Source organism: Grampus griseus, assembly GCF_964374135.1.
Source record: "Grampus griseus genome assembly, chromosome: 20".
In the NCBI taxonomy this organism is placed as follows: domain Eukaryota; kingdom Metazoa; phylum Chordata; class Mammalia; order Artiodactyla; family Delphinidae; genus Grampus; species Grampus griseus.
The window spans coordinates 16,636,445-16,661,368 of record NC_139014.1 but is presented as its reverse complement, the minus strand read 5'-3'; the positions used below and the strand labels follow the sequence as shown (position 1 = coordinate 16,661,368).

Below are 24,924 nucleotides of genomic sequence, written 5' to 3'. Positions count from 1 at the left end.
AAATTCTTTTCCATCACTCCTCCATCTGGCCATGACCTTCCTGGAATTTTTCAAAATCCCGTTCAGAGCTGTCACCTTCCTGGGAATCTTCCCAGTCTAACTTCCACCCTCTCTCCCAGGTCTTCTGCACACCTTTCGGGTCAGAGCAGGAAGCTGCAAACTGTGTTTCTTACACCAGTCCCACGGAATCCTGCTGAGGAGGGCTTTTGGTGTCAAATAAATTTGGGAGGTGCCACCTGCTACTTCCAGCCTCTAGGTGTTTGTGGTGCTCATTAGCATATTAGCATCTTGTATTAGCAACACAGAGAGGCCTGCAGGCATGATCCTTGTTTTCATTTGTTTAGTCTGTTTTCCAAAAATATTGACTCTCTCAAGTAACAACTTACTACCTGTTTGGAAAATGTGATCTAGGAGATTCTCCTGTCCCTTTTAGTGTCAGTTTGTCCTTGTGGTCTTATTCATCTCAGCAATTGGGCTATGATTCCTCTGACTTTTAAAAATCATTCTGTGTGAACTAGTTCAGTCCAGAGCACCCATCCCAGAGGGTCTTGAGTTGAATGAATGCATGAATGGTTGAATGAAGCAATCAGCTAATCAACTGATCAATTTAGCTGAATCCCCTTTCCTGTGAGGCTGGCAGAAACCAGGCCCAGCTGATCTTTGTACCCTGGGGACATGGGTCTCTCTGGCCAGTGTCAGACCCTTCCCACAGTATTTCTACAAAGCCTAACCCCATCACGCTGGTAGAATGCATCTCTTACATTAGGTCTCCTATAGTTTTCGTTTTAGGCATCTGTCTCCCTATGAATCTGGGAGCCTCTGCAGGGCAAGGACCATGTCACACACACCTCTCTGTATTCCCACGAACGGGTGCTCGGTCCCCACCTGCTGAGTAATGAAGCTTTCCACCAACCTCTTCCAGAGAGCCGGTAGAGCACTGTGGTTAAGGCTGAAGGCTCTGGAGTCAGGCTGGATGCGCTCCAGACTACCTGGGTAACCTCCAGCAAACTACGTAATCTCTGCAGTTCAATTTCCCTCCCCCGGTGAAGGTGATGATAACAGTACCCTCCTCACAGGGTCGCTGGGAGGATTAAATGAGTTAATACGTGTAAAGTACATGAACTAGTACCTGGCATGGAGATGGCACTGGTCTGGGTTAGCACTTGTAACAATAGCAACTACCATCCATTATGCCAGGGATCGTGATAAGGGCTTTACCTACATCCTTTCGATGACTCCTCCCTCCAGTCTCTTTGAAGTAGGTGATGTTTACAATTTTCCACCTCATGCACTGGTGGTAGCAAAGGGACCAGGACTCAGGTCAGCCAGATCGACCCGTAGTAGGCGGCGCTGCTCTCCACTCGGGGATTGGGCGTCTCCTCTACCTCTTTTCACCTATAATTAACCCTAATGAGAACCTGACTTGTCCTCTAGGCTTTCCAATAAGACGGAAATCCATCGCAGGGTTGGGGTTTACGTGTACGCATGCGCATAACAGAGCACGTTCGCGCGAGAACGAGAGAGGCCGCGGTTGTTGCCAGCACTTTCGTGGCTGACCCAGAAAGACCAAGATACTGAGGCAGGACTTTGAGACTACACAGCGGAAAGTCACCCGTGAGTCAGCAGTGCTGCCGAAAAGGCAGAGAGGTCCTGGAATTGCTTGGTATCACCGCCCCCAGCACCTCGCCGCGGGCCCCGGGTGAGCCTGGGAAATGTTCGCAGGCAGGACGCCTGTGGTGGCGTTGACCCGGTTTGGTTATCCTGGTGAAAGATGGAAAGATTCCTGAGGGTTATAAAGGGGCACCCGGATTTGCGGGGGAGGGGGCGCATCTCCCCGACTTCTGAAATGAGCAACCTGGAGTCCCCTTCCGCACGTGGCAGCTGGGCTTCTCAGACCCCGGAGGCGGACTCCATTCTTCCCCAGCGGTCGCGGGGTTGACCGTCCTCCTCTTTCCGCGCTGGCCAGGGCTTTGTTCTAGCACCTTCCCCGGTCTGGCCGCACAACAGAAGTGAGAAGTGGGGGCTTCGGGAGAGGGGCTGAAGCTGGTTATGCGAACCAGGAGATTTAAGATGCACATGCCAGAGGCTGTTTCTCTTGGAGCAGAGAAGGTTGGGGGACTTCATTCCAGGCAGGTGAGCGGCTGCTGCCTCAACACCTGAGCACAGGTCATGGGGGCCCAAATGGCGGCCGGAGGGCTGGCGGTGCAGTGAGCGGGGGAGATCTCCCACCAGCTGTCATGAGGCAAAGGCACCCCCGAATGGAAGCAGCCAGTGGGTCTGGCAGAGGGAGTGAGAGAAGGGGGTGCTGAGATCTTCCCGGCCTGGAAAGAAAAGGGAATTCCCAGGGATCCCTCTACTGACTGGGCTAGCAAAAGCTTGAGTCTGGTAAGGTGTCAGCTTTTAGATTTTTATCCTCTCCACATGGTGCAGTGTGTTTGTTCTGTGAACAAAGGAGAATCTGAATTCCCTGAAGGCTTGGAAGCACCCCCTTCCCCCAGTTGGCTGAGTTGCCCAGCACCTCAGCTTCTGGGACCCCAAGTGAACTCCCCCATCGGGGCCATGGAGCCTCCTGGGGGCCTTTGTTTTGTTCCAGCTTCCCCCAGCGTTCCTTCCAGCTCTGAGGGACCCCTTTCTAGCGGGGCAGCCCTGTGTAGGGCCCGGGCCTCTTTCAGGTCCATAGGGGGTCCCCACTTCCCTGACTATGGTATCTAAACTCATCAGCTGGGACCTCAAGCCCTGGCCTCCTCCCTCTTTGCTCCTCGGGTTTCAGTGTTTTGAGTCACATCACTGTCTCAGAAGTGCCCTTCCTCTTCCTTTTCTGTCATAAAGATCTACCCCAGAGCACAGCCCTTTGAGGTCTTGTGGATTACCCGCACCCATCCCACTCTGCGTGTTCCTTCCATCTCCACCAGGACGGTCCGTGTGCTGGCTGGTCCTCTCTTCCTGTGCACGTGGCCTGCCCGTTCCGTTTTACCCTCCTCCAGGTCAAGGACGTGACACTGTCCTGTGCCCAGTTCCGTACAGAGCACACAGTGGGTGCTGAACCAATGCGTTCTGCTTGAATGAACTGGTCATCACCAGTGGGTGGAACCTCCACAGTGCAGCAAAGTAGCAACAGTACAGGATTTGGGGTCAGACAGACAAGGGTCAAACCCCACCGCCACTTACTGGCTTATGGTGCCCTGTCTGAACCTCAGTTTCCTCATTTGTAAAGAGACAGTATTTACCTCCCAGGGCTGTTGTGAGGATTCACTGAGATGCCATTGATGCTTTGCAAACTGGAAGGTGCTGGAACATGTGTCATCTACCCTGACCTCTCTTGGAAGAGGTCCTGAATTCATGTGTCCTGTCTCACACACAAACCTCTTCAGCCCTCAGATGGAGGTCTCCTCTCCCCGGGGAAGCCTTGAGTGTGGGTCTGGCCTTGTCTGAGATACAGAGAAGTAAAGCTGGAGTGTGGAAGATGCATGACAACATTCAAAGGAAGAAAGATCAATAGGCAGGGGCCCCTACATTTGAATTTATAGGGCTGTAAATCCAGGGAGCAGCCTGAGTAGCCCCCTCCCCCTCAGCCTTCCACCAGCACACTCCATACAGACCTTGTCCTAACGTTTCACCTCATTGCTCTAGTGGCCAACTCAGCACCACCATATCCTAGCTGTGTGACCACAGACAAGTTACTTAGCCTCTCTGAACCCATGTCAGATGGGGATAATAATAACCTCATAGGGTTCTTTGGCAAATTAAAATATATGTTCTATGTTAAGAGCTTTACATGGCTCCTGGCACTAGTCAGGGCTCAATAAATGTTAGCTATTATTAGTAATAATAATAACCATTCTGAGTGCCCCAGTAAATTGGTCCCCTCACTACCTTACACAGTTCAGTAAATTATTTCCTCATGACCTTATTAACCACTCACATTATCTTATGCACCACTGGGTATGCACCTGTAAAAGCCTTCCGCTTTATTTTATTTACAGCTCTGCATGTCCCCATTACATCTCTCTGTTTTGTGGCTACCTTCTCCTGTCTGTGGTACTCAGGCCTTCTCTTAGCCCAGGTGATTTATGAAGGACCCTTAACTGGAGCTAATTGCTATGATATTTTTCCCCTCATGTTGAACACACATCCTATTAGTAGAGAAATTGGTAATTAATTTTTAATTTTTTTTTACTTTAAATGTCTGCTGTGTGTGTGTGTGTTTGTGAGAGAGAGAGAGAGAGAGAGAGAGAGACTGATTTTATCCTTTCTGTCCAAAGTGTATTTCCCCTGGAAGAAATACTTTTGTAACAAATGTGACTAGGAACACAGGACTGAAAATATGGAAATTGCCTGTGGCACCAGCACTCGTGCAGGGATGCAGCTGGTCTGGTGGGACAACGGCGTATGCAGTGAGCAGAGGTGAGGGAGGGGAAAGTGAGGACAGACCGAGAGGAGGCATGTGGACAGGAGGGCTCCACCATGGACGTGTGGAGAGAAAGCACTGCCGGTGAGATATGAGTGGGGAACTGGAAATCCTAGACAAAAACAAAGTAGCTGTGGTCAAGAACAAAGAAAGATGGGGAAGAAAGGAGGAGAAAGGCCTTGGTACCTTGAACCCCAAGAGTGTTTGGTGGCGTCCTGCATTTCTGCAGAGAGAATTTCCACTTAACAGACATATATCCCACCACTGCAAGGCTAAGAAAAGGACACAGGATTGAAGGCTTGGGTGGGAGGTCACTAGATGAGGCTGTAGGAGGAAACGATTCTTTTGAAATATACTTTCTATCTTGTCTTTTTCCAGTGCATGTTAGCGTGTGTTTTGTAATGCACCTGACAGGTGAGCATGGTGGCAGGCTGGCGTGCGATTTAGACCTAATGTATGTAAATGGGGGGGCATGCCCAAACACTTTTTACTGATGTGTTGCCGGATCCAAAAAGTTTTGCTTCCGTTCCCATAAAGATGGAGATCTGTTGGGAGGCCAGGAGAGAGACGATGAGGGAGAGCTGCTTCATGAGAGGATGTGGACAAAACCGTGGTTGTAAAGGATGGGTTAGTGCTGGCGCAGGAGGAGGTAGGACCCCTGGGGATGGATGGCAGAGGGCTGAGGAGGCCCAGCTATGCCCCCGCCCGACCCCCGGTGACCACTGGCAGGTTCTGAGCCTTGTCTGTGACCGAGGACAGTGTTTCTCCTCCATCTTGCCTCCTCTTTTATTTTTTTGGTCCCCGCCCGACCAGGGATCCAACCGGTGCCCCGTGCAGCAGAAGCGTGGAGTCTTAAACACTGGACCACCAGGGAGGCCCCTTGTGTCCTCCTCTTATAATGGAGGAAGGGAGGCTACCACAGAGAGGAGGGGGCACCCAGACCAATTAAATCCCTTTCTCTGGGGATGGGGCCCCAGCATCAGTAGTTTTAAACTCCCCCGGGGCCATGTGACATGCAGCCAGGGTTGAGAGCCGGTGACCCACCCCTCTGAGTGCTGGAACATTTAAAGGTCCTGCATGGGTCTGCGGTAGACTCGAATATGACTCCTAATAGGTGCTGAGTAGATGCTTGCAAAACTCAGGCGCCTGTGGCGAGGGGGCCCTTGAGAAGAAAGGACAGGGGGAGTGAGTGCAACGACACTGCAGAGGAATTGGCGGCGGGACTCCGGGACTGATGAATTTGGAGGGGCGCAGAGGAAGATGTTGAGGCTCGCTCGGGCTGCCTCGCCTGAGGATGGGGATGGGGCCGGGAGGGAGGGGCAGGCACCGCTTTGAACTTGCGTGGAGCCTCCCTAAACAGAGCTGGGGGTGGGGTAGGAGTCCAGGTGCCGGGCAGGGCTGTTTCCCACCTGCGCGTGCTCAGCGCCGTGGGGGGACCAGGCTCAAGGAAGCGCTCCTGGGAACGCGGTGGAAGTACCCGCCCTGAAAGGCGGGGAGTGGACGGCGCCTTGACCGCCCAGCGATGGCGCAGCGCCCCCCCACCCGCCCCGTCGGGTGCACCTGCTGCCGCAGGGGCCATGGCGGGTCCGGAGACTCGGCCACCCTCCGTGCTCGGGGCGGGCGAGGCCAGGTGCGAGCCCCGCGCGGGTCGTGTCCAGAAGTCCCCACGAATTAGTTGGAGTTTATGTTCCTTCTAACTTTTATTATGAAAATTGTTAATCAGGAAAACAGAAAAAATAATTCCAGGAGCACCCACGTGCACACCTCCTAGTTCAAGTGTTTTTCATTTTGCCGTAATTGCTCCCCCTCCCCTTTCTCTCCTCCCTCCCCGCCCCCCATCCCCTACAGTGTTTGGTTTGCTGAACCATTTCAAAGTTATAGTCATCATGACTCCACCTCTGCGTTTTACAATGTAAGGATGACGCCTATGACCACATACCATTATCGCACTTAACCCAATTATTAATGATTCCTAATGGTTCACATTTCCCCAGTTATCCTCAAAATGCCTTCATGGCTAGGATTTTCAAACCAGTTTCCAGTTATTTGATTGTTCTGTCTCATAAGTTTATTTTAATCCAAAACATCCCTCCCCTCCTTCCCCCAACACACACGCACACACACGCACACACACACACATGCGCACACACACACACACACTTTTTAAAAGTAACTCGGACTTTGGAGAGCTCAGGCCCGTAGCCTTGTGAATTTGTCTGGTCGCTTCCCCATAGTGTCATTTGGTTTGTTCCTCTATCCCTCGTGTTTCCTGATAGCTGAAAGTTGCTTCTAAAGGCTTGTGGAGATTCAGGTTACACATCTTTGGCCAGAGAACTTTCCAGGGTATGCTGGATACCTCACATTGCATCATCTTATACCGTGCTGTTGTCACACTCTGGAGGAGGTTTTTAACGATCCAGCTTCCTGGACTCCTCCCCTGAGAGTCTGATTCAGCAGGGCTGGCTTTGGAGCCCAGCTGTCTGTATTTTTCAAAACCACTGCAAGTGATCTGAGTCCCGTAGTGCCATGGCCGCACCCACGAAGAGCAGCCAGCTGGTGAAATCATGCTCTTGGTCCTCCAGAAGGCGTGGTGTGAGGGAGTGTGGGTGGGATGGTCGAGGCAGGTGAAGTCCTCAGGGCCCCAGCCCTCACCAGGGCAGGTGGTCCTTGCTGTCTGGGTGTGAGGCAGGGTGGGTGGGCACGCCGGCCCCGGTCAGGGAGGAGCACGGGCTACCTGGGGCAGTGCCCAGGCTCAGCTGGGAGCTCATGCAACACCAGGGGTGCCCCAGGCACCACAGGGCCTGACCTACCATGAATATTTGTTGAGTTGAAGACATAGGGCTTTCAGAGGAGCCCTAGGGAGCCACTGTGAGAGTGAACTCCCAGCCAAGCAGCTCTGATTTCCAGGTTCCCTCCTGGGCTTCTTCCTAAGATTCAGATAAAGGATCTCCAGACAGTGGAAGCAGAGGCTGTGTGATAAGGCCCAGAGGACCAGTGCGGCCGTCACCTGCCCTCAGCTTGTCCTGGTGGCAGCCTGTGGGATTTGGGGGAGGTGAGGAGGTTGGGGTAGTCAGGTGGAGCCGCTCAGTGTGGCGGAAGGAGGAGGTGTGCTGGGCCTGTTGGTGAACAAGCACTCTGCCCGCCCAACCTACAAAAACGAAAGAAATGGTTCCTCCTCTCAAAAAACTGTTTTAGTGGAAAAACACAGTGTCAGTGGACGATTCAATGGAAAGTGTCTGAGTTTCCCTCTGAGGTATATATAAGAACTGGGAAATACCCAGAGGGAACAGTTTAAACTGGACACATTAAGAGGGGCTTTTAAAATTGGATCTTGATGGATGAATAGGAGCCCAAAGTAATAAATAAGAGGGCTGATGGGCTTCCCTGGTGGCGCAGTGGTTGAGAATCTGCCTGCTAATGCAGGGGACACGGGTTTGAGCCCTGGTCTGGGATGATCCCACATGCCGCAGAGCAACTAGTCCCGTGTGCCACAACTACTGAGCCCACGCGCCACATCTACTGAAGCCCACGCGCTCTAGAGCCTGTGCTCGGCAACAAGAGAAGCCCGCGCACTGCAACAAAGAGTAGCCCCCGCTTGCCGCAACTAGAGAAAGCCCGCGCGCAGCAATGAGGACCCAACGCAGCCAAAAATAATAAATAAATAAAAATAAATAAATTTATCAAAAACAAAAAGAAAGAAGAAGGAACTGCGTGGTGGAAGGGAAGCAGAGTTGTGGCTGGGGGCATCTCAGGCCTGGACTGTGCTCCCTGCACTGTCTCAAGCCTGGAGGTACCCTGGGCAAGTCTGGGCTTCAGCTGGAACTGGACCAGATAGCGGCCAAGGTCCCACCAACCTGGACACTGTGCGGCCTGGTACTGTGATAGAGTAACTAAGGCCTGTGGCCGCTCACAGAAGGCTTTATAAAGCCTCTCTAGGGCATCTCATGTCCCTCCCCCGCCCCGCCTCCTCCATCTAGCAAGAGACGGCAGGGGAACCTTCTCAGGCGGACACTCTCATTCCCCAGGCTTTTATCAAGCATCTACCTTTGTACCCAGTGAGCACCCCAGAGACCTGGTCCCACCGTGGTTTCTAGAACGCTCAGCGCCTCTCAAGTTGCTAAGGCTGGACTCGTTTGAAGAGAAGCCATTTGGCAGAAGTATCCTGAACCCCAAGCCAGTCATTTAACGTCTTCAGGCCCCAGCTGCCTCCGCTGTGAAACAGCATAACCACCTGTGCGGGTCTGGGGGCAGAGACTGGGCCGCAGCTTCCAGCTCTGAAGGGTCAGGACTCAACAAGTGTGACGTGTTTTGTTTTGTTTTAATTATTTTATTTATTTATTTTTGGCTGTGTTGGGTCTTCGTTGCTGCGTGCAGGCTTTCTCTTGTTGCGGCGAGCGGGGGCTACTCTTCGTTGTGGTGCGCAGGCTTCTCATTGTGGTGGCTTCTCTTGTTGTGGAGCACGGGCTTAGGTGCTCCACGGCATGTGGGATCTTCCCGGACCAGGACTTGAACCCGTGTCCCCTGCATGGGCAGGCGGATTCTTTTTTTTTTTTTTTTTTTTTGCGGTACGCGGGCCTCTCACTGTTGTGGCCTCTCCTATTGCGGAGCACAGGCTCCAGACGCGCAGGCCCAGCGGCCATAGCTCACAGGCCCAGCTACTCCGCGGCATGTGGGCTCTTCCTGGACCGGGGCACGAACCCGTGTCCCCCGCATCGGCAGGCGGACTCTCAGCCACTGCGCCCCCAGGGAAGCCCGTGACATGGTTTAAAGGGCTCGCCTGTGAGTTCCAAAGTGCTCGAGGAAGCCGGTGCACTTGGGAGTGCGTCCCTCTGTGTCACCTGGAAACATTGTCCGCCAGGGGTCTTGGTGCCCCTCGGGAGACCCTTTGGGGGTCTGAGGAGTGAGGCCCTGGGCCCCCTTTCGCTTCTCTCTGGACACCCACCTGGGCTCAGGCCTAGTCTTCCCAGGCTAATACCTGCCTGAAGGAAGAGGCCGAGAGCTCGTATGTCCTCTCCGTGCGAGGAGGACACAGCCCTGAGGACCCAAGCTGGAGCTGCTGACGGGCCAGAGAGGCAGGAGCCCCTCCCCCTTCTCCAAGGCCTCTGTCCCCCTGCTTCCTCTCAGTTCTCACCCTCTCTTCCTCCTCCCCAGGTCTGACCATCCCGCCCTGTGCCACCCCCCTCCCCCTGCAATTTGCCTGAAGGGGTCGATCCCTCTCTCTTACCTCCTCCCCTTCTCCACTCTGATCAACTCCACTTTCCTATGAAATTGAGAAGGCAAAAAAAAACCCTAACGCTCACAACACAACAAAAAACAGGTTTCAACATTTTACAGGTTTCAACATTTTTCAGGCCGCCTTGTCACATCTTATCAGATCAGCCAGGAGCCTCAGGCCAGGCACTCTGGGAGCCGCTTTGGAGAACAGAAGCTGTAACATTCCAGCCGAGGCCCTGCCCCACCCTCTGCACCCCTCTCTTCCCTCCCCCCTCCCCATCTTCTCCCCAAAGAAACGTCCCACAGGGCCCGCCCCTCCCTTTTACTGGGAACTCTGCAAGACCTTGGCTTTGAGTGTCCCCCCACTCGCTTCTCTCCCTTCCACGGCTGTGGCCCCTCTGAGCTCTCAGGTGGTCTGAGGTGCCCACTTGGTCCTGAAAGGTGGCTTCTAGAAGTTGGGCAGCAGAGGGGAGTTGTCATAGCCACTCACAGAGTGCACAAGTGGCCACTTGGCCAGTAGGGCCCTGAGTTGTGCTGGAGAGTTTAGGGCACCGTGGCCAGTCCTCAGGGGCTGCTGCCAATGGGAGGGAACGGCTTTTCACTTTGGTTCCATTTGGGGGGGGGATGCGTGGGTTTTGTCACCCATGGCGATGCGGACTGCTGGCCTGGAATACCCCCTTTCCCCCACATTCACACCAGTACAGATCCAGGAAGTGCTGACCGAAGTCCAAAGGGCCAGATTTCAGCCAAAACAACCTGAGGGAGCGACCCAGATCCTGGGTCCCAGGGCGAGCGGGACGAGCTCCCCGGGGTGGAGTGGGGGGCAGGCTGGGAGGTCCCACTGTGAGCACGGAGAGGTACCTCCACCCCACCCCGCAGGAGGACAGGGCTGTGAACTGAAGGCTTAGGATGCATCACCCAGGGAGGAGGGTGGGGACAAAAGTGGAAGAGGGAAGGAGCAGAGGAGAGGAAGGAAGGAAGGGCGTGGTGACTCGCTCTGTCCAAGTCTATTGGCTGCACGTCTCCTGCTCAGGAATACCTGCAAGAAAACAGACCCGGGTGCTTGGTGCCCGTGTTGGCAGAGCCCAGCCCGACCAGCCTGCCTCCTGCCGGGTTTTGAAAAGCCCTCTCCACCTCTTGGCCTGAAGTTCTAGCCCCCCTGGTGTGAGGGCCCTGTCTCCACCCTCGTGCCTCCTCCCTCCCTCCCTTGGCACATGGCATCCACCGCCGCCACCATGAGGCTCCCCGATTGTCTCACCCTTTTTCTGGGTGCCCCCTGGGGGAGACCAGGCCTCGAGTACTATTCAACTGTTAGCTCCGGGACGGATTCCCAGATCTGAACTTCTAGCCTTGCTCTTTCCCTTGGGCTCCAGCTCTGCACCCCCGGTGCTGTCTGGACCTGGGTGCCTGCAGGTCTCACCAGCCCCACAAACTTCCTCTATTTTCCCCAGACTGCTTTGCCTCTTACGTCCCCTTTCTCGGTTGACGGCATCTCCATCTTTCTGGTCATCCTGGCTCAAAATCTTGGTCATCCTTTCCTCCTTCCTGTTGTTTCCATGTGACCCATCCTTACTCACTGCTTCTGTTTTTTTTTTTTTTTTTAATTTATTTAATTTATTTTTATGGCTGTGTCGGGTCTTAGTTGGGGTGCACGGGCTCTGTAGTGTGTGGCCTGCGAGCTCAGCAGGTGTGGTATGCAGGTCTTAGTTGCCCCGCAGCATGTGGGATCTTAGGTTGGGATCGAACCCACGTCTCTTGCATTGGAAGGCGGATTCTTAACCACTGCACCACCAGGGAAGTCCCTTCCTCTCTGCTTCTAAGGCCACTGTCCTGAGACCCAGAGCCACAGGCCCTGCTAAACTAAATGGGAGGTGCTCGGGCCCCAGGCCAAAGAGGTCACCCCTGACCCCTGAAACCTGTTCCCCTGGGGGACTGTAATACGCAGACAGGCCTGAGACTCTCCTTAGCATAGAGTGTCACCCCGGCCACCTCACCCCCACTCCTCTCCCAGTCTTGGGTCTCTTAGTGCCCACCCGCTGGACCCATTCTGCAGTTAGACGTTGTCTAATAGGTTAATATTCCAAAGCCCAGCTCAGGAATCTTCAATGACTGCTCATGTCGCCAGAGTAAAACTTGGCACTTGGGGCCCCCTTCCCCTCCTCTGCTCCTTTGTAAGGTCCCTGGACTCCAGATGGGGTGGGCCCACCGCCGTTCTCTCCCACCTCTTGCCTGGGGGCTCTTCCCGGGCACCCCAGCTCCCCCTGGGGGAGCCCCAGCCATCCTTCGCCAGCTCAGTGCCTGCCAGTGTGCTTCATGGTCACCACTGCCTGGGACTCGCTCGCCCCTCTTCCGGGATGCCCCCACTCTTACCATGTGCTTTCTGGCATGAGGGTTACTCGGGTGCTAAGCTACAGGTGGCTGGGGACCCTTTGTCACTCATGGCACCCAGACCTAGTAGGTGCTGGACAAACGCTTGTTGGTCTGTAACTGACAGATGCCTCCTGGTCTGGGTGCCCCATGGGTGTGGCTCAGTTCATCTCCATGTTTCCAGTGCTTGGCACTCGGCCCCATTCAGTGGTCACTTAAATGTGTGTTGAGTGAATAGGTGGGGAATGAATTTGTTTACCAAGGGAAGGCTTTAACCTACTCTGCTAAGGGCAGGCACCTCTATGCACTCCACATGTTTACTGCTCTTGGGGTCAGGTTCTTGCAGTTGCTTCTTCAGTGACTCCTCTCTGGACCTTGGGTCCCAGCTCAGTGTGTGGATGCTTTCTACCCTCACCCTTCCCTTCCTGTGTATAAACAAGGGTGGCCCTGTAGCTCTTCTTGGGACACATGAGAACCAGAGGACCCATCCATGCCTACTGAGTGAATGGACCAGCTGCTGACGGGAAAGGTCCAGGGAGATGTTGATGAAAGGCACCTGCTGGGGTATCTAGGCCCGCTCTGAGGACTACGGGACCACGTGAGCCCTTTGGACTCAGAAGCAACTCCCTCCCCTTGGCTCGTACTGAGATGGGTTCAGGGTTGGGTTGGGTTGGGAGGGTGTAGAGCTGTGCTTAGCACCCGTGGGGCCCACATGTGCTCCAGGGAGGATAAGCGGATGGGTAGAAAAAAGTGGGAGCTTGTGACCCTTGACCTAAGGCCCTCCTCTTGCTTTGTCACAAGCTCCCTGCCAAAGCACCGGGGTGAGTGGCCCTTGCCATCGTGTTTAAGCTCTTTGGAAGTTCTAGGAGTTGGGTGCATCAGGGCCCACTAGGCCCTGCCCTCCCCTACCGCACTGGGTACATGTGCCCCTGAACTTGTCAGGCTCCCCTCATGATGTCCACCAGCCCTGAGTGGCCTCTTGAGCTAAGTAGAAAGGTAGTAACCTTGAGTTCCAAGGCCAATGCTGGATCTTTACTTTCTGCCCATTTTCAAGATCTTCTTTCCCGTTCTGGAAGTTTCCATCTTGCCCCAGGCCAGGGTTGGGCCCCTCTGGACCCAGGAACAGGAAGGCCATCTGTCCAGTACTGTCCAGGAGCCAGCTGGTAGAGCACCAAGCACTGGGCTATTGTTTCCAGAAACACGGTGGTCACTCTGGAGGAAAGAGACAAAGGACCACAAAGGAGGTGGTTCTGATTCCTCCCTTTTTCCATCTCCTTCCCTTCCTCCTGAACTCATGGCAGTCAGCTTAGGAGGCACCGGTTCTTTGGGTCAGCATCTTCAGGTGGCCTGTCTGGGGCTAGCAGAGATGGTCAGTCCTCGCCGTTGGAAAAGGTGAGGCCGAGAGGACCATGACTCCAAGAAAGGCATGACCAGGGGAGGCTTGGCCACGGAGCTCACGCTGAGACTGGAGAGCAGAGGTGGGGACCCCGGAGCCTTTCCCTGGGCCGCACCCTTGGATCCACCTTCCACAGCCCCGCCCATATGTGACTGTGTGACCTGGGAAAATAACAAACTCTCTCTGGGTCTCAGTCTTCCCATCCAGGGGAGGAAGGGATTAGATAAGACCAGTGGTTCTCAGACTGTATCCTGCAGAGGGGCCACAGGTGAGAGCAAGGGGAAGGTCAAGGGATAGGTCTCTGGGCCCCTGCCCTTCTTTTTTTTTTTTCCTTCAATTTAACCATTTTTAAGTGTACAAATCAGTGGCATCAAGTAGGTTTGCAATGTTGTCCAACCATCACCACTGTTTCCAGAACTTTTCATCGTCCCAAACAGAAACTCATACTCATTAAGCTGTGACTTCCCCTCCCAGCCCCCAGCTACCGCTAACCTACTCTTGGTCACTGTGCATTTGCCTGTTCTTGGTACCTCATGTAAGTGGAATCATACTATATCTGTCCTTCTGTGTCTGGCTTGTTTCACTTGGTATAATGTTGTCAGGGTTCATCCATGTTGTAGCCTGTATCAGAGCATCATCCTTTTTTGTGGCTGAATAATATTCCACTGTGTGGATTTACCATGTTTTGTTATCCATTCATCTGCGGATGGACACTCAGGTTGTTTCCACCTTTTGGCTGTTGCGAATAGTGCTGCCATGAACGCTGGTGTACAAGTATCGCTTGGATCCCTGCTTTCAATTCTCCAGGATCTATACCCAGGAGTGGAATTGCTGGGTCATATGATGATTCTATCTTTAGCTTTTTGACGAAGAGTCCCTCTTTTTATCTGTTTTATGTACCAGGGAGGGTGGGGGGAGGATGTATATTAGGAAAAAATGGCTAACAAATAAGAAACACCCTAAACTAGATGACTCCTGAGGCCCCTCCAATCTCTCAAATACTATAATGTTGGAAGAGTCGAAGGTCAAAAATGTAGGAAAGTGTGAGTGCAGGGGAGGGCACCTGGCTGGGTGTAGGGCTCCAACCCACGTGGCTCGTTAAGGGGAGCAGGGCGGGGACAGCACGTGGTCCCTGCCGGCAGGTCATTGCTGGGTGGACGGCAGAGTCTGTGGGTCCACCGCGCCACGGTCACTGAACAGGCTGCGCCGCGCGGGACCCTTGTAGGCCTCTCACTATATGCTGTGTGCCTAGGCTGGCTCAGCACTGAGGTGGCCTGTGCTCACCATGCAGGCCCACCTTCAGCTTCTGGAGGCCGAAGGCGCTGAGCGGGGCGTTGAATGGCTTGATGGGGCTGGGAGGCTGATTAGACCGTGCATGGCATTTAAGCCTGGCCTGTTTGGAGAGGGGGTTTCATCCTCAGAGGTCAACATCGAGGCCTCTGGAGCAGCCTGTCGCTGGCTGGCACCTGCCACCCATCCGCCTGGCTGCCTGTGTCTGTCCTCGGCCCAGCTGGGCAGTGGGTGGTTGGGCGGAGGATGAACTGTCCTTAGGGGAGGGTGGCAGGGCCCTTGGGCTGGGCAGGGCCAGGAGCTGGGTATAAATAGGCCTGGCGGTGCCCTCCCCCCTCCCCCTCACCAGCTGCCAGTGCCAGGCAGGTCCCCACCTCCCTTGGGAGCCCAGCCACTCTCTCGGGTCCTAAACGTAGGAACTTCCTCAGCGGAACTGAGGAATCTTGTCCTGTATGTAGGTGGAACCTCCGGATGCCTGGAAGCCTGGGGAGTTTGGCTGCAAGACTGGGGGTGGATCAGACTGGCCTTTGGGGAAGGAGTCGTTCTTTTATTCCTCCCCTGGAGAATCAGCGAGTACCTGGCATGGGCCTGGCCCTTTGGTCGGCCAAGTGTGCTTGTGTGGGTGCTTGTGTGTATGCGTGTGTGTGTCTGTGTGTCTGGTATGGTGAGAGGTGTTGGTGGGGGATGGGAGGAGATGCAACACAACCTCTATCCTCAGGGAACTCACACTAGCACAGCCAGATGGAATTGGAAACAAGTCAGTTCAGCCCTTTGAGATAAGGTCTGAGTGAAGTAGAGGAGAAACAGAGGGAGGAGAGGTTACTTCTGTCTGGGGGCCCGCGAAATCCTTCAGAATGGAGGCGGCCCAGGAACTGGAGGTTGAAGGATGGGTAAGATGTTTGCCGGGGACTTGGGCAGTGGAGAGGCGGATGGCGGGCGCTAGTCAGCCAGCAGGCCACTCCCACTTGGGTGCGAAGAACTGAGGGGCATGAGGCTCACCGTGTGGCCTCCTCCAGGGGAACATGCACTTCGCTGGTGGGGACAAAAGGAGCTGTGAGTCAAGTTAACGCATCTGTGGTGGTGGAATCTCAGACATGCGCATGTGTGGGTAGGAGGCTCACCGGTCGGGTGGCAGGGCGTATTTGGGGGAGGGCAGCTCTCCTGCAGAAATCCATCCCACGGCCACAGCCCCATTGGCCCCAGCACCAGCCCTCAGAGCTAAACCCCCATCCCTAGAGGCCCTTGCTCATCACCGGCAGGACGTCCAGATCTGAGCTGAAACCCTTGAACGGAGCATCCTGGAAAGGTCCCTATGCCCTTGCCCTTTGGGTTAACTTTAACACTCGGCCAGATCACAGATGTCCTTTCAGCCACGCTGGTTAGGACTGAGCTTCCGGGAAAGGGGCCAGCCTTGCATCCTTCCCAGTGATGGATGGGAAGGGGCTCTGAAAATTCCGATGTGTTCTGTCAAGTCAGGGATGGGAGGGCTGAGAAATGAGGTTGATGACGTAGCAGGGGACAAAGTGCTGGGGACAGCCCCTAAACACATGGTAACCACCATGACCACCGCGACTTGAGGGCTTCCTATGTGCCAGGGACTTTCTATCCTTTATCCCTCCCATTATGTCTATTTAACAGGTGAAGAAACTGAGGCACGAGGGGTTAAGTAAACTGCTTGAGATCAGCAGCTCGGAAACAGCAGAGCTGGATTTGAATGCAGGCAGCCTGGTTCCAGGTGCACGATGGACCTGGACAGCAGGAAGGAGACAGGGTTTGGTGGGAGGAGGGAAAAGAACTCATCGTCTCTGAGGCTGGGAGTTATTCTTGGAGGATATCATCCCTGGAGTCAGACAAATCTATGGTTGCCCAACTTCTCTGCCTCAGTTTCCTCATCTGTAAAACCGAGATGACAGTACCCACGTCATAGAGCTCTTGTTGAGGATTAAGCGACATGATATCTGTGAAGCGCCTGGCATACACGTGCTAAATAAGTGGTTGTCGTGATGATCGCTAGTGTTGAATGCGACTACAGAGGAAAGGAAATCTGCTTGGTCAGAGGAGAGAGTGCAACTGTCCAGGAGGAAGGATTCACAGTCAAGGGCTTGGTGCCCCGGAGGGGAGCGCAGGGGACCGTGGCATCTCCCTACTGGGAGATGTTTGGGGGACGGCTCTGGCCTTTGCAGCCAACCAAGCCCTGCCGGCCAGTGTGTAGGGCTTGGGCATTTTGCTGGACTGGGTAGGCCCACCTGGGACCCACTGGGGTGGGGATGCTGGTGAAATGAGGGAGCAGGGAGCCACTTGGAGGGCTGGGATCAGGGGCAGCCTCACGGAGTGGAAATGAAGAGCCAGCCGGGGCTTCCCCCCAGCCCAGGGCCCCCCCCACCCCCCGCAGCGGCACCAGCCGCACCTGGCTCCGTGCATCTGGCTGTGTGGCCTTGAGCAAGCTGCTTCTCTCTGTGGGCCTCTGCTTTCTGATCTGTATAATGGGCTTTGTGCTCTCTAAAGGCATCTCTTGTAGGTTCTTATTCTGATCCAGCTTAAGGTGCCCAGGCCTGCAGAAGTGCCAACGGGTGTAGGGCAAAGGCCACTAGAGGGCAGGGAAGGAGGAGAGGGACAGAGGATGTGGAAGGAGTAAAGGAAGGAGCCCTGGGGCCCTGGTGTGGTTGGTAAGCAGACCAGTAAATGGGGGACGACATGGGACAGAGCCCCCTGGTGCCAGAGGTGATTGTGACACAGGCCTGACCAGGTTGGAGTTTGCAGTGGGTCCAGGAGGCCAGGTTGAAGGAGCGCGTGGGCTCCTCAAGGTCAGTCCATCCCTCTAGAGACAGGCATGGATGGAGCTGCCTTTTGGGGGGAGACCGGGGAGGGCTCTGGCCGAAGGGGAGGGACACGGAGGCTGGGCAGTTGGTGCCAGGTCTCCCCATGATGCTCTGGGACACTCAGGGACCAGGCCGGGTATGAGGAGGTGGCAGAGAATCGCCAAATTCCTTTAGAGGGGTCCTCAAGGCCCACACTCAGAACCAAACCCAGGTGAGGCCATGGGGCTACCTGGCAGCGACCTCCATCCGGCCCCAGCTCCCCTCTCCAGCTGTCTGCATATAGGGCTTTGGGGCCTAAACGTCAGAGGAGGGAGTGGGAAAGGCATGGCCTTCTTCCCTTCCTCCCATGATGGCCCAATGCTGAGTCATCTGCACTGAACCCTGGCTCGGTTTCTCTATCCGGTGGTTGCAGTGCCCCTGGGGCAGCTGCAGGGCAGGCCTGGATGTGCTGGTTAAGAGCACGTGGAGAGGCAGCCTGAGCTGGGGCGGGAGGCTCACCTCTGCTGCTGCACAGTCCTGCAGACTTGGGCAGTTTACTAAGCTCCCTGGCCTCAGTTTCCTTGTCTATGAAATGGGATGTTGACGATGATAATGAAGTTCCTACTTCACAGACTTGCTGTGAGGTTTCCATAAGGTAAGACATGAGCACTCAGAACCGGTCCAGCACATAATAAATGCTAGGTGTTTGATTATCATTATTATCACAGTAACCAGTTTATAACTGTAAACAGGGCAGGGGCAGGAGAGGGCAACCTGCAAAGCCCTGTCAGATGCTGTGTGTGTCTTGGTGCGCATCAGGGGGCTCTGGGCTGACCTGCTCTATCACTCAGGTCCAGTCTTAAGGCCCAGGGTGCAGACGGGCCAGGCCTGCAGTCACTCCCACCCCTCAGGACCCAGGCAGGCACCGCAGAAGGCAGGGTGGTCCGTGGTTAGCCCCACCTAGACTGACAGACTACTGACTGAAAAATGAGGGACATTAGAGTGACGTGATTTGATCAAGGTCACTTGCATTGGATGGGGGGAGTACGATCTGAGGTCTTCTCCCTCCTGACCCTGAGCTAGACTTTCATGAAACAAAGCCAAGCTCCAATCTCTGGTCAGAAAAGAGATGGTGCTCCAGAAACTTCTAGGGAGCTGCAAAGATGGTCACAGAGGCCCTGGCGGACAAAGACCTGGGGAGAGACACTGGGAGGCTCTGGGCTGGGCAGGCATCGTCCCAGGGAAGAGGCTGAGAGGCATGGCCACAGGTGGTATGTGTGTGTATGTGTATGTATGAGTGCAAGCTTGCACACGTGCAAGCTCCCTGCTAGGACTGAGGCTTCTCTACTTCCTGCTTTCTCTGAGATGTGATGGGGATCAAGCCAGCTCCTGCCATCTTCATCTCCGTAGATTTTGTTTCCTTCTGATGGATCATTGAAAGTCTCCATGTGGCCCTAGAAACTGAAACTCCCAACCTGACCTCTCCCCATCAGGGAAACTGGCCCAGAGCCTGGGAGGGACTTGACCTGGGCCTCTAATACCATCTTTCCATCCAGGGTTCTTTTCATAGTATTGCATTGCTCCCAGGTGCCCCTGCAAACTGGAAATGCCCATGGCAGAGGGCCGACTCCCTGGATCAGAGCTCTGCTCTTCAAGGGACAGTATACACGCCAGGTCGAAGGTAGTGCGTTCAGATGCCAGGTTTCTCAGGGCCATGGCTTCAGGCTCACAGGCCCTCCATGGCTCCACCTACCCTGAGTACTCACGGAGAAGAAACGATGCCCACAGTGGGCCGCGTGCTTTGTGCCTGCAGTGCCACTGCCTTCTGTCTGCCTGCAGGTCCCTGGCCCTGGGCCAGCAGTACACATCCCTGGGCTCACAGCCCCTGCTCTGCGGCTCCATCCCAGGCCTGGTCCCCAAGCAACTGCGCTTCTGCCGCAATTACATCGAAATCATGCCCAGCGTGGCCGAGGGCGTGAAGCTGGGCATCCAGGAGTGCCAGCACCAGTTCCGGGGCCGCCGCTGGAACTGCACCACCATTGACGACAGCCTGGCCATCTTCGGGCCCGTCCTCGACAAAGGTACCGTCTCTGGGTGGGTAGGAGGTGTGCGGGGAGGTGGGGGGAGGGCATCAGGGCACAGTCACTCTTCCACATCAGGGCGTCTCAGCTCTGAGCCCAGGGTCACCAGGGGAGGGCGATAAAGCTGGTCACGACCGGCGGCCTCCACAGAAATTGGGCCAGGTCCCTCTCTGGCCTGACCCAGGCTGTTGTCGGTGGTTGCCACACCTTCCCAGGTGCTGCTGGGGGCTGGGCAGCCTTGAGATCCCATCCCGAGATCCTAGGGTAGGCTAGGAGGCTGCAGCCTTCCTTTCCTCCTGGCCGGCACAGAGGGTGGCCCCAGGCTTTGATGTGGACTTTCGTGACGTTTTCCCAATGCTGTGTTAAGTGCTATGTAAATCTAGTTTTGGGGTGGGGTGAGAGCATTGTCCCCCTTAGGTCCCTCCCATGTAGAAAATTCTGGAGTCCAGGAAGCTGCCTCGTGCTGGTGGCACTGCATTGCCCCCAGGTGCTTCCGTGGGAAGCTTCAGCTGGTCCCCATGCCCCTGATAGCTGGATATGCCCACGGATTGTGGTGGGGCTAGAGGGTGTGCTGGCTTTTGGGTAACTTGCATCTTGCAACCTGTGAGTCGCATTGGCTGTGTCGCAAATGAATGGGATTCACATTACTCGACTTTGAACATGAAGGCACTGGGAGAGAGGCATGAGAGGCACAACTGCTCCCAAGAAGGGGATTTTGGGGCTGGTGAGTTCTGGGCTGAAGTTGGGCTACTATTTGAGCAATCGCAGTGTCTAGGAATGTAATGACCCAGCTGGCCTCCCGGGAGCTACCATTCCTTTTCCTCAGCAACTTGAACCCTCCTCCGACCACCACCAGGGCTTTGACACCCAAACAGGTGAACCGGGCCCTCCCTCCTTTTAGAAGAGTTGCATTTACAGACAGAAAGGAAAGGGATCTGAGAACCAGCTGGACCTGGGGAAGGGTTGGGGGGGAGTGGCAGGGAATGAGTGGGGCGAAGCTGAACCCCCATTTTAGAGTGGAGTCCCCCTTTACTGTGTCTCAGGTGCACCTCGTAAGTCCGACCTACAGGCTATTGTCATGGGACAGAAGGGCAATTAGCGAATCAATGGGTGATGATTCCGCTTACGCTTCTATTACCAAAGCTAATTATTCCTTGTTTACATAAAAGGTTTGGCCTCCAATTGGGGCCAAGTGGCGGTGGTTTGCAGGTTTGCATTTCAAACCTGATCTTGCCGGCGTGTCAGTCTCCTCGCCTTCCGGTGCCCCACCTCGGGCCAGGTAGTGCTTAATCAAACAGCCTGGCGTCTAGACGCGCTCCCCAAAGCAAGACTCACCTTCTGATTGCTCTTCCCCGCGCGGGACGTTAGCCTGTGAAAACCGGGTCTCTGAGCTTATTATCCCTTCACGTCTGTGTTTAACGTTTTAAATCACCGTTGTAGGTTCTAGGACTTGCCTACATCTCGAAATTGCAAGAGGGCAGTTTTGTGTGGGGGGAGGGAGAGAAGGTGTCAGAGACACTGGGAATCTGAGGGAAGCTCTGCGGTCTCCGGGAGGAAGGCCCCCGCATGCACGCGCGCCCCAGCGCCCAGAGCCCGGCGGGAACGGGTTCGAACGCAGCTCTAGGCTCCACGCTCGGGCCCCGCTTCTGGCGAGTCCCGCACCCCTGCCGTGTGGGCCGCCAGGGTAGACCTCTGCCCACGGCTTTGAGACCCAGGGTGGCAGGGAGGCGGTCTGCTCCGGGGCGCGCATCTTCCGCGGACGCCGGGGACCGACTCCCCGGGGATGGCCCGCCCGGAGCGGAGGCCGGGGCGGGGCTGCACCCGGGCGCGGGGGGCGCAGGGGTCAGCGGCCGGAAGGCGAGGCTGCGACGGCGGGGTGCGGGCGGCGGGGGATCGCGGTCCCCGGGTGGGGCGGGCGGCCCGGAGGGGCTTAGGCGGCTTGAAAAGGGGCCCGAGAGCCGCCCCCCACCGCGCGGCCCATCCCCGCGCCCGCTGCGGCCGCCGAGCCATTCACACGCCCTCTGGCCATTCGGCGCGGCGCGGGGGCGGGGGGCGCCGCTTCAATGGGGATTTCGCGGGCCGGCGCCGGGGCCGGGGGCGCGGCCCGGCCGCGGGAGCCGCCCGTTGCTACGCGGTGGCGGCCGGCCCGGCGGCCCGGGCCCGGCGGCCGCATTATGCGGGTAATGCGGTGTGACACCGCGCGAACAAAGGCGGATTGAGCGGCCCAGCGGGCCCCGCCGGACGGGGACCAGCACAGCAGGGCTGTCAGCGCCGCTCCCAGGCTAATCCCCGCCCCGCCCCCGCCGCCCCCGCGTCCCCGGGGCTGGGAACCGAGCGCGGCCCGGGGCCCGGGCGCCGCCGCCGCCGCGAGAGGCCGCGGGCCGGCCGGAAGCGCGGCGCTCGCCCTCGGCGCCCCCGGCCCCCGGGTCGCTGAGGGGTGGGCAGCCGGGGTCGGAGCCGGGGCGCAGCGCCTCAGGCCTCGGCCGCGCCGTGTCGCAGTCGGCGCTGGCTGCGCGGGTCCACTGCCCAGGCGGGGACCGCTCCCACTCCCCGCCGGCCTGCTCGGGAAGGGGGAGGCACCCTCCTCTGCAGGTGGCCCACGAGGGCCCCGGGGCCTCTGAAGAGATGGCAGTGGCCACGAGGGGTTACCAGGCTCCCTCGTACGCCGAGCTGCCCTCAGCGCTCAGGACCAGAGCCACAGCCCAGGAAAGGAGGCATCCAGGCCAGCAGCCCGGCGTTTTGCAACCTGCCTGGCCTTGGGCAGGTCACCTCCCTGCTCTGGGTTCCTCACCAGTAAGGAGAGAGATGGTTGGACTGCAGGTCTTTCAGGCCTTTGCCTCCCTAGTTGTCAATGTCTGTATCTGCTAAATGGGCCTGTAATAAGACTTTCTGCCTCCCAGGGGTGAGAGGATTAAATGGGGTAAAGCACACGAAGGGCAGAATCTGGTGCAAACCCAGCACTCAAAGGTAGTTATCATTATAATGATGTCGGCGGGGTTGGGGAGGCACCCTGAGAATCTCTTCTTTCTCTTTGCTGTACCCTGGGACAGAAGCAGGGAAGTGCCCTGTGTCCCTCCATCCTCCCGGGAGGGGCTTGGCCTTCTCAGTCCAAAACCTTGGCTTTGTCTGGGTGGAGGACAGGAGAATGGAAGGGGGAAGCTGACATGCTGACCACTGCACTCCTGGTCAGGAACTCTGGTGGCAGAGGGAAGTTGTACCCACCTGCCAGAGTTGCCTTTCCACCCCTGTTTCTAACAGGCTCCACTCTGCCAGCTGTTAAAGCCCTGGGTTAATCAGTTAGCAGCTCTGGGCCTCAGTTTGTTCATCTGTAAACTGGGGATACCCACTAGGGGCTAGGCCAACCAAAGAGGAAAAGGCACTTCTTCTCCCTTGGGGCTGCAGAGCCCCCTTTCGCAGCTGGGGAGGTCAGGGCAGGGCAACCGCGTCCCAGGGCCCGGCCTGAGCAGCGCCTCCCAATGCCTTCCCCACAGCCACCCGCGAATCGGCCTTCGTGCACGCCATCGCCTCAGCCGGCGTGGCCTTCGCCGTCACACGCTCCTGTGCCGAGGGCACCTCCACCATCTGTGGCTGCGACTCGCATCATAAAGGGCCGCCTGGAGAAGGCTGGAAGTGGGGAGGCTGCAGCGAGGACGCCGACTTCGGGGTGCTTGTGTCCCGGGAGTTCGCGGACGCACGTGAGAACAGGCCGGACGCGCGCTCGGCCATGAACAAGCACAACAACGAGGCTGGCCGCACGGTGAGCCCTGGCCGCCCTCACCCCAGCCCTGCCCAAGACCCCTTTTCCGGACCTGTCCCTGCCCCTCCCTGTGGCCCTTGTGCATTCCTGGCTCCCTGCTCTCCTCTTTCCCCCTCCTTTCTCCTCGGACTGCTCCGGGTCCCCACCCCCACCCCACCCTGGGGATGCGGCAGCCCGCCAGCGCAGGTACCAGCCAGCCCATCCGGTGCACTTCAGCTGCCTGTGTAGGGCTGTGAGACCCATGGACCTGGCTTTGAATTCAGCCTCCATCCTTTCTTATGGTTGCTTGACCTAGGGCTAGTCACTTAAGCTCCCAGCCAGTTTCCCTATCTGTTACATGGGAATAACAATTCTTATTTTCTAGGGCTTTGAGAAGTGGATGTGATTTCTGCCAGTGCTTGGGGTGTGAAGGGGAGGGAAACAAGGTCATCATCCTTCAGGTCTGAGCCTCAGTCCCCAGTCAGTTCTCACCCTGGCATGGTGTAGGAATAGAGAAGGCTTCAGCGATGGGGGTGGGTGGGTCAGAGTGGGAGGGCCTGGGTGTGCTCCCAGGTGGGGTCAGTCTGGGGACCAGCTGCTACTCGTCCTCTTTCTAGACCATCCTGGACCACATGCACCTCAAGTGCAAGTGCCACGGGCTGTCGGGCAGCTGTGAGGTGAAGACCTGCTGGTGGGCCCAGCCCGACTTCCGCGCCATCGGGGACTTCCTCAAGGACAAGTACGACAGCGCCTCGGAGATGGTGGTGGAGAAGCACCGGGAGTCCCGTGGCTGGGTGGAGACCCTCCGCGCCAAGTACGCGCTCTTCAAGCCGCCCACCGAGAGGGACCTGGTCTACTACGAGAACTCCCCCAACTTTTGCGAGCCCAACCCCGAGACGGGCTCCTTCGGCACCAGGGACCGGACTTGCAATGTCACCTCCCACGGCATCGATGGCTGCGACCTGCTCTGCTGCGGCCGTGGCCACAACACAAGGACGGAGAAGCGGAAGGAGAAATGCCACTGCATCTTCCACTGGTGCTGCTACGTGAGCTGCCAGGAGTGTATCCGCATCTACGATGTGCACACCTGCAAGTAGGGAGCCAGGTAGGGTGGCCCGGTGGGGAGGCTGGGGTGCCTTGATGCAGGGCACTGGGTTTGGCTGTCTCCTCTTCTTGGCAACCCTGTTCTGTTTCTGGGCGGTCCAGGACACGTTTCCAAAGCCAAGGTAGGAAGCCAGGATTTCCCAAGCTTCAGTGGGAACGGTCCTTGGGCAGTGTCTTGGTGGATTACACAAAGCACAGATAATAACCAAGTGTGTACACACGAGGCTGCAATTGATTAAATTTGTGTACAAGTTAGTAAGTAAATTAGGAGCCAGGTCAATTTTTCGCACAGCCACTAGCTATCATTATTGAACATCTGTGGAGCCAGAGGAGGGACTGTGGGGTTGGAGGCTGGGACGCCCGACTTCTGGTCTTGACTGTGCTTCTAACTTCCTGTTCTTTCACTTCTTTGGGCCTCAGGTTTCTTACTGTAAAGTGAGGGGGTTAAAATACTTGAAATAGCAGGCCAAAAAGTCTCTTGTGCCCCTGAGGCAGAGTCGTTTTGCATCCACCTTGAACTTAGAGGGCAG

General features: G+C 56.3%; 1 protein-coding gene across 1 annotated transcript in view; it reads left to right on the top strand.

Annotated features, from left to right (window-relative positions):
• WNT3 (Wnt family member 3) overlaps positions 1-24,387 on the top strand; it is a gene marked incomplete at both ends in the record, with an annotated part of 43,247 nt that extends 18,860 nt beyond the window's left edge. The window contains 3 exons of the mRNA XM_082678281.1: positions 19,313-19,554; positions 23,046-23,311; positions 23,908-24,387. Of these exons, the coding sequence (XP_082534407.1) occupies positions 19,313-19,554; positions 23,046-23,311; positions 23,908-24,387 (988 nt within the window). The remainder of the gene's footprint in view (positions 1-19,312; positions 19,555-23,045; positions 23,312-23,907) is intronic.
• Positions 24,388-24,924: the final 537 nt, after the last annotated feature.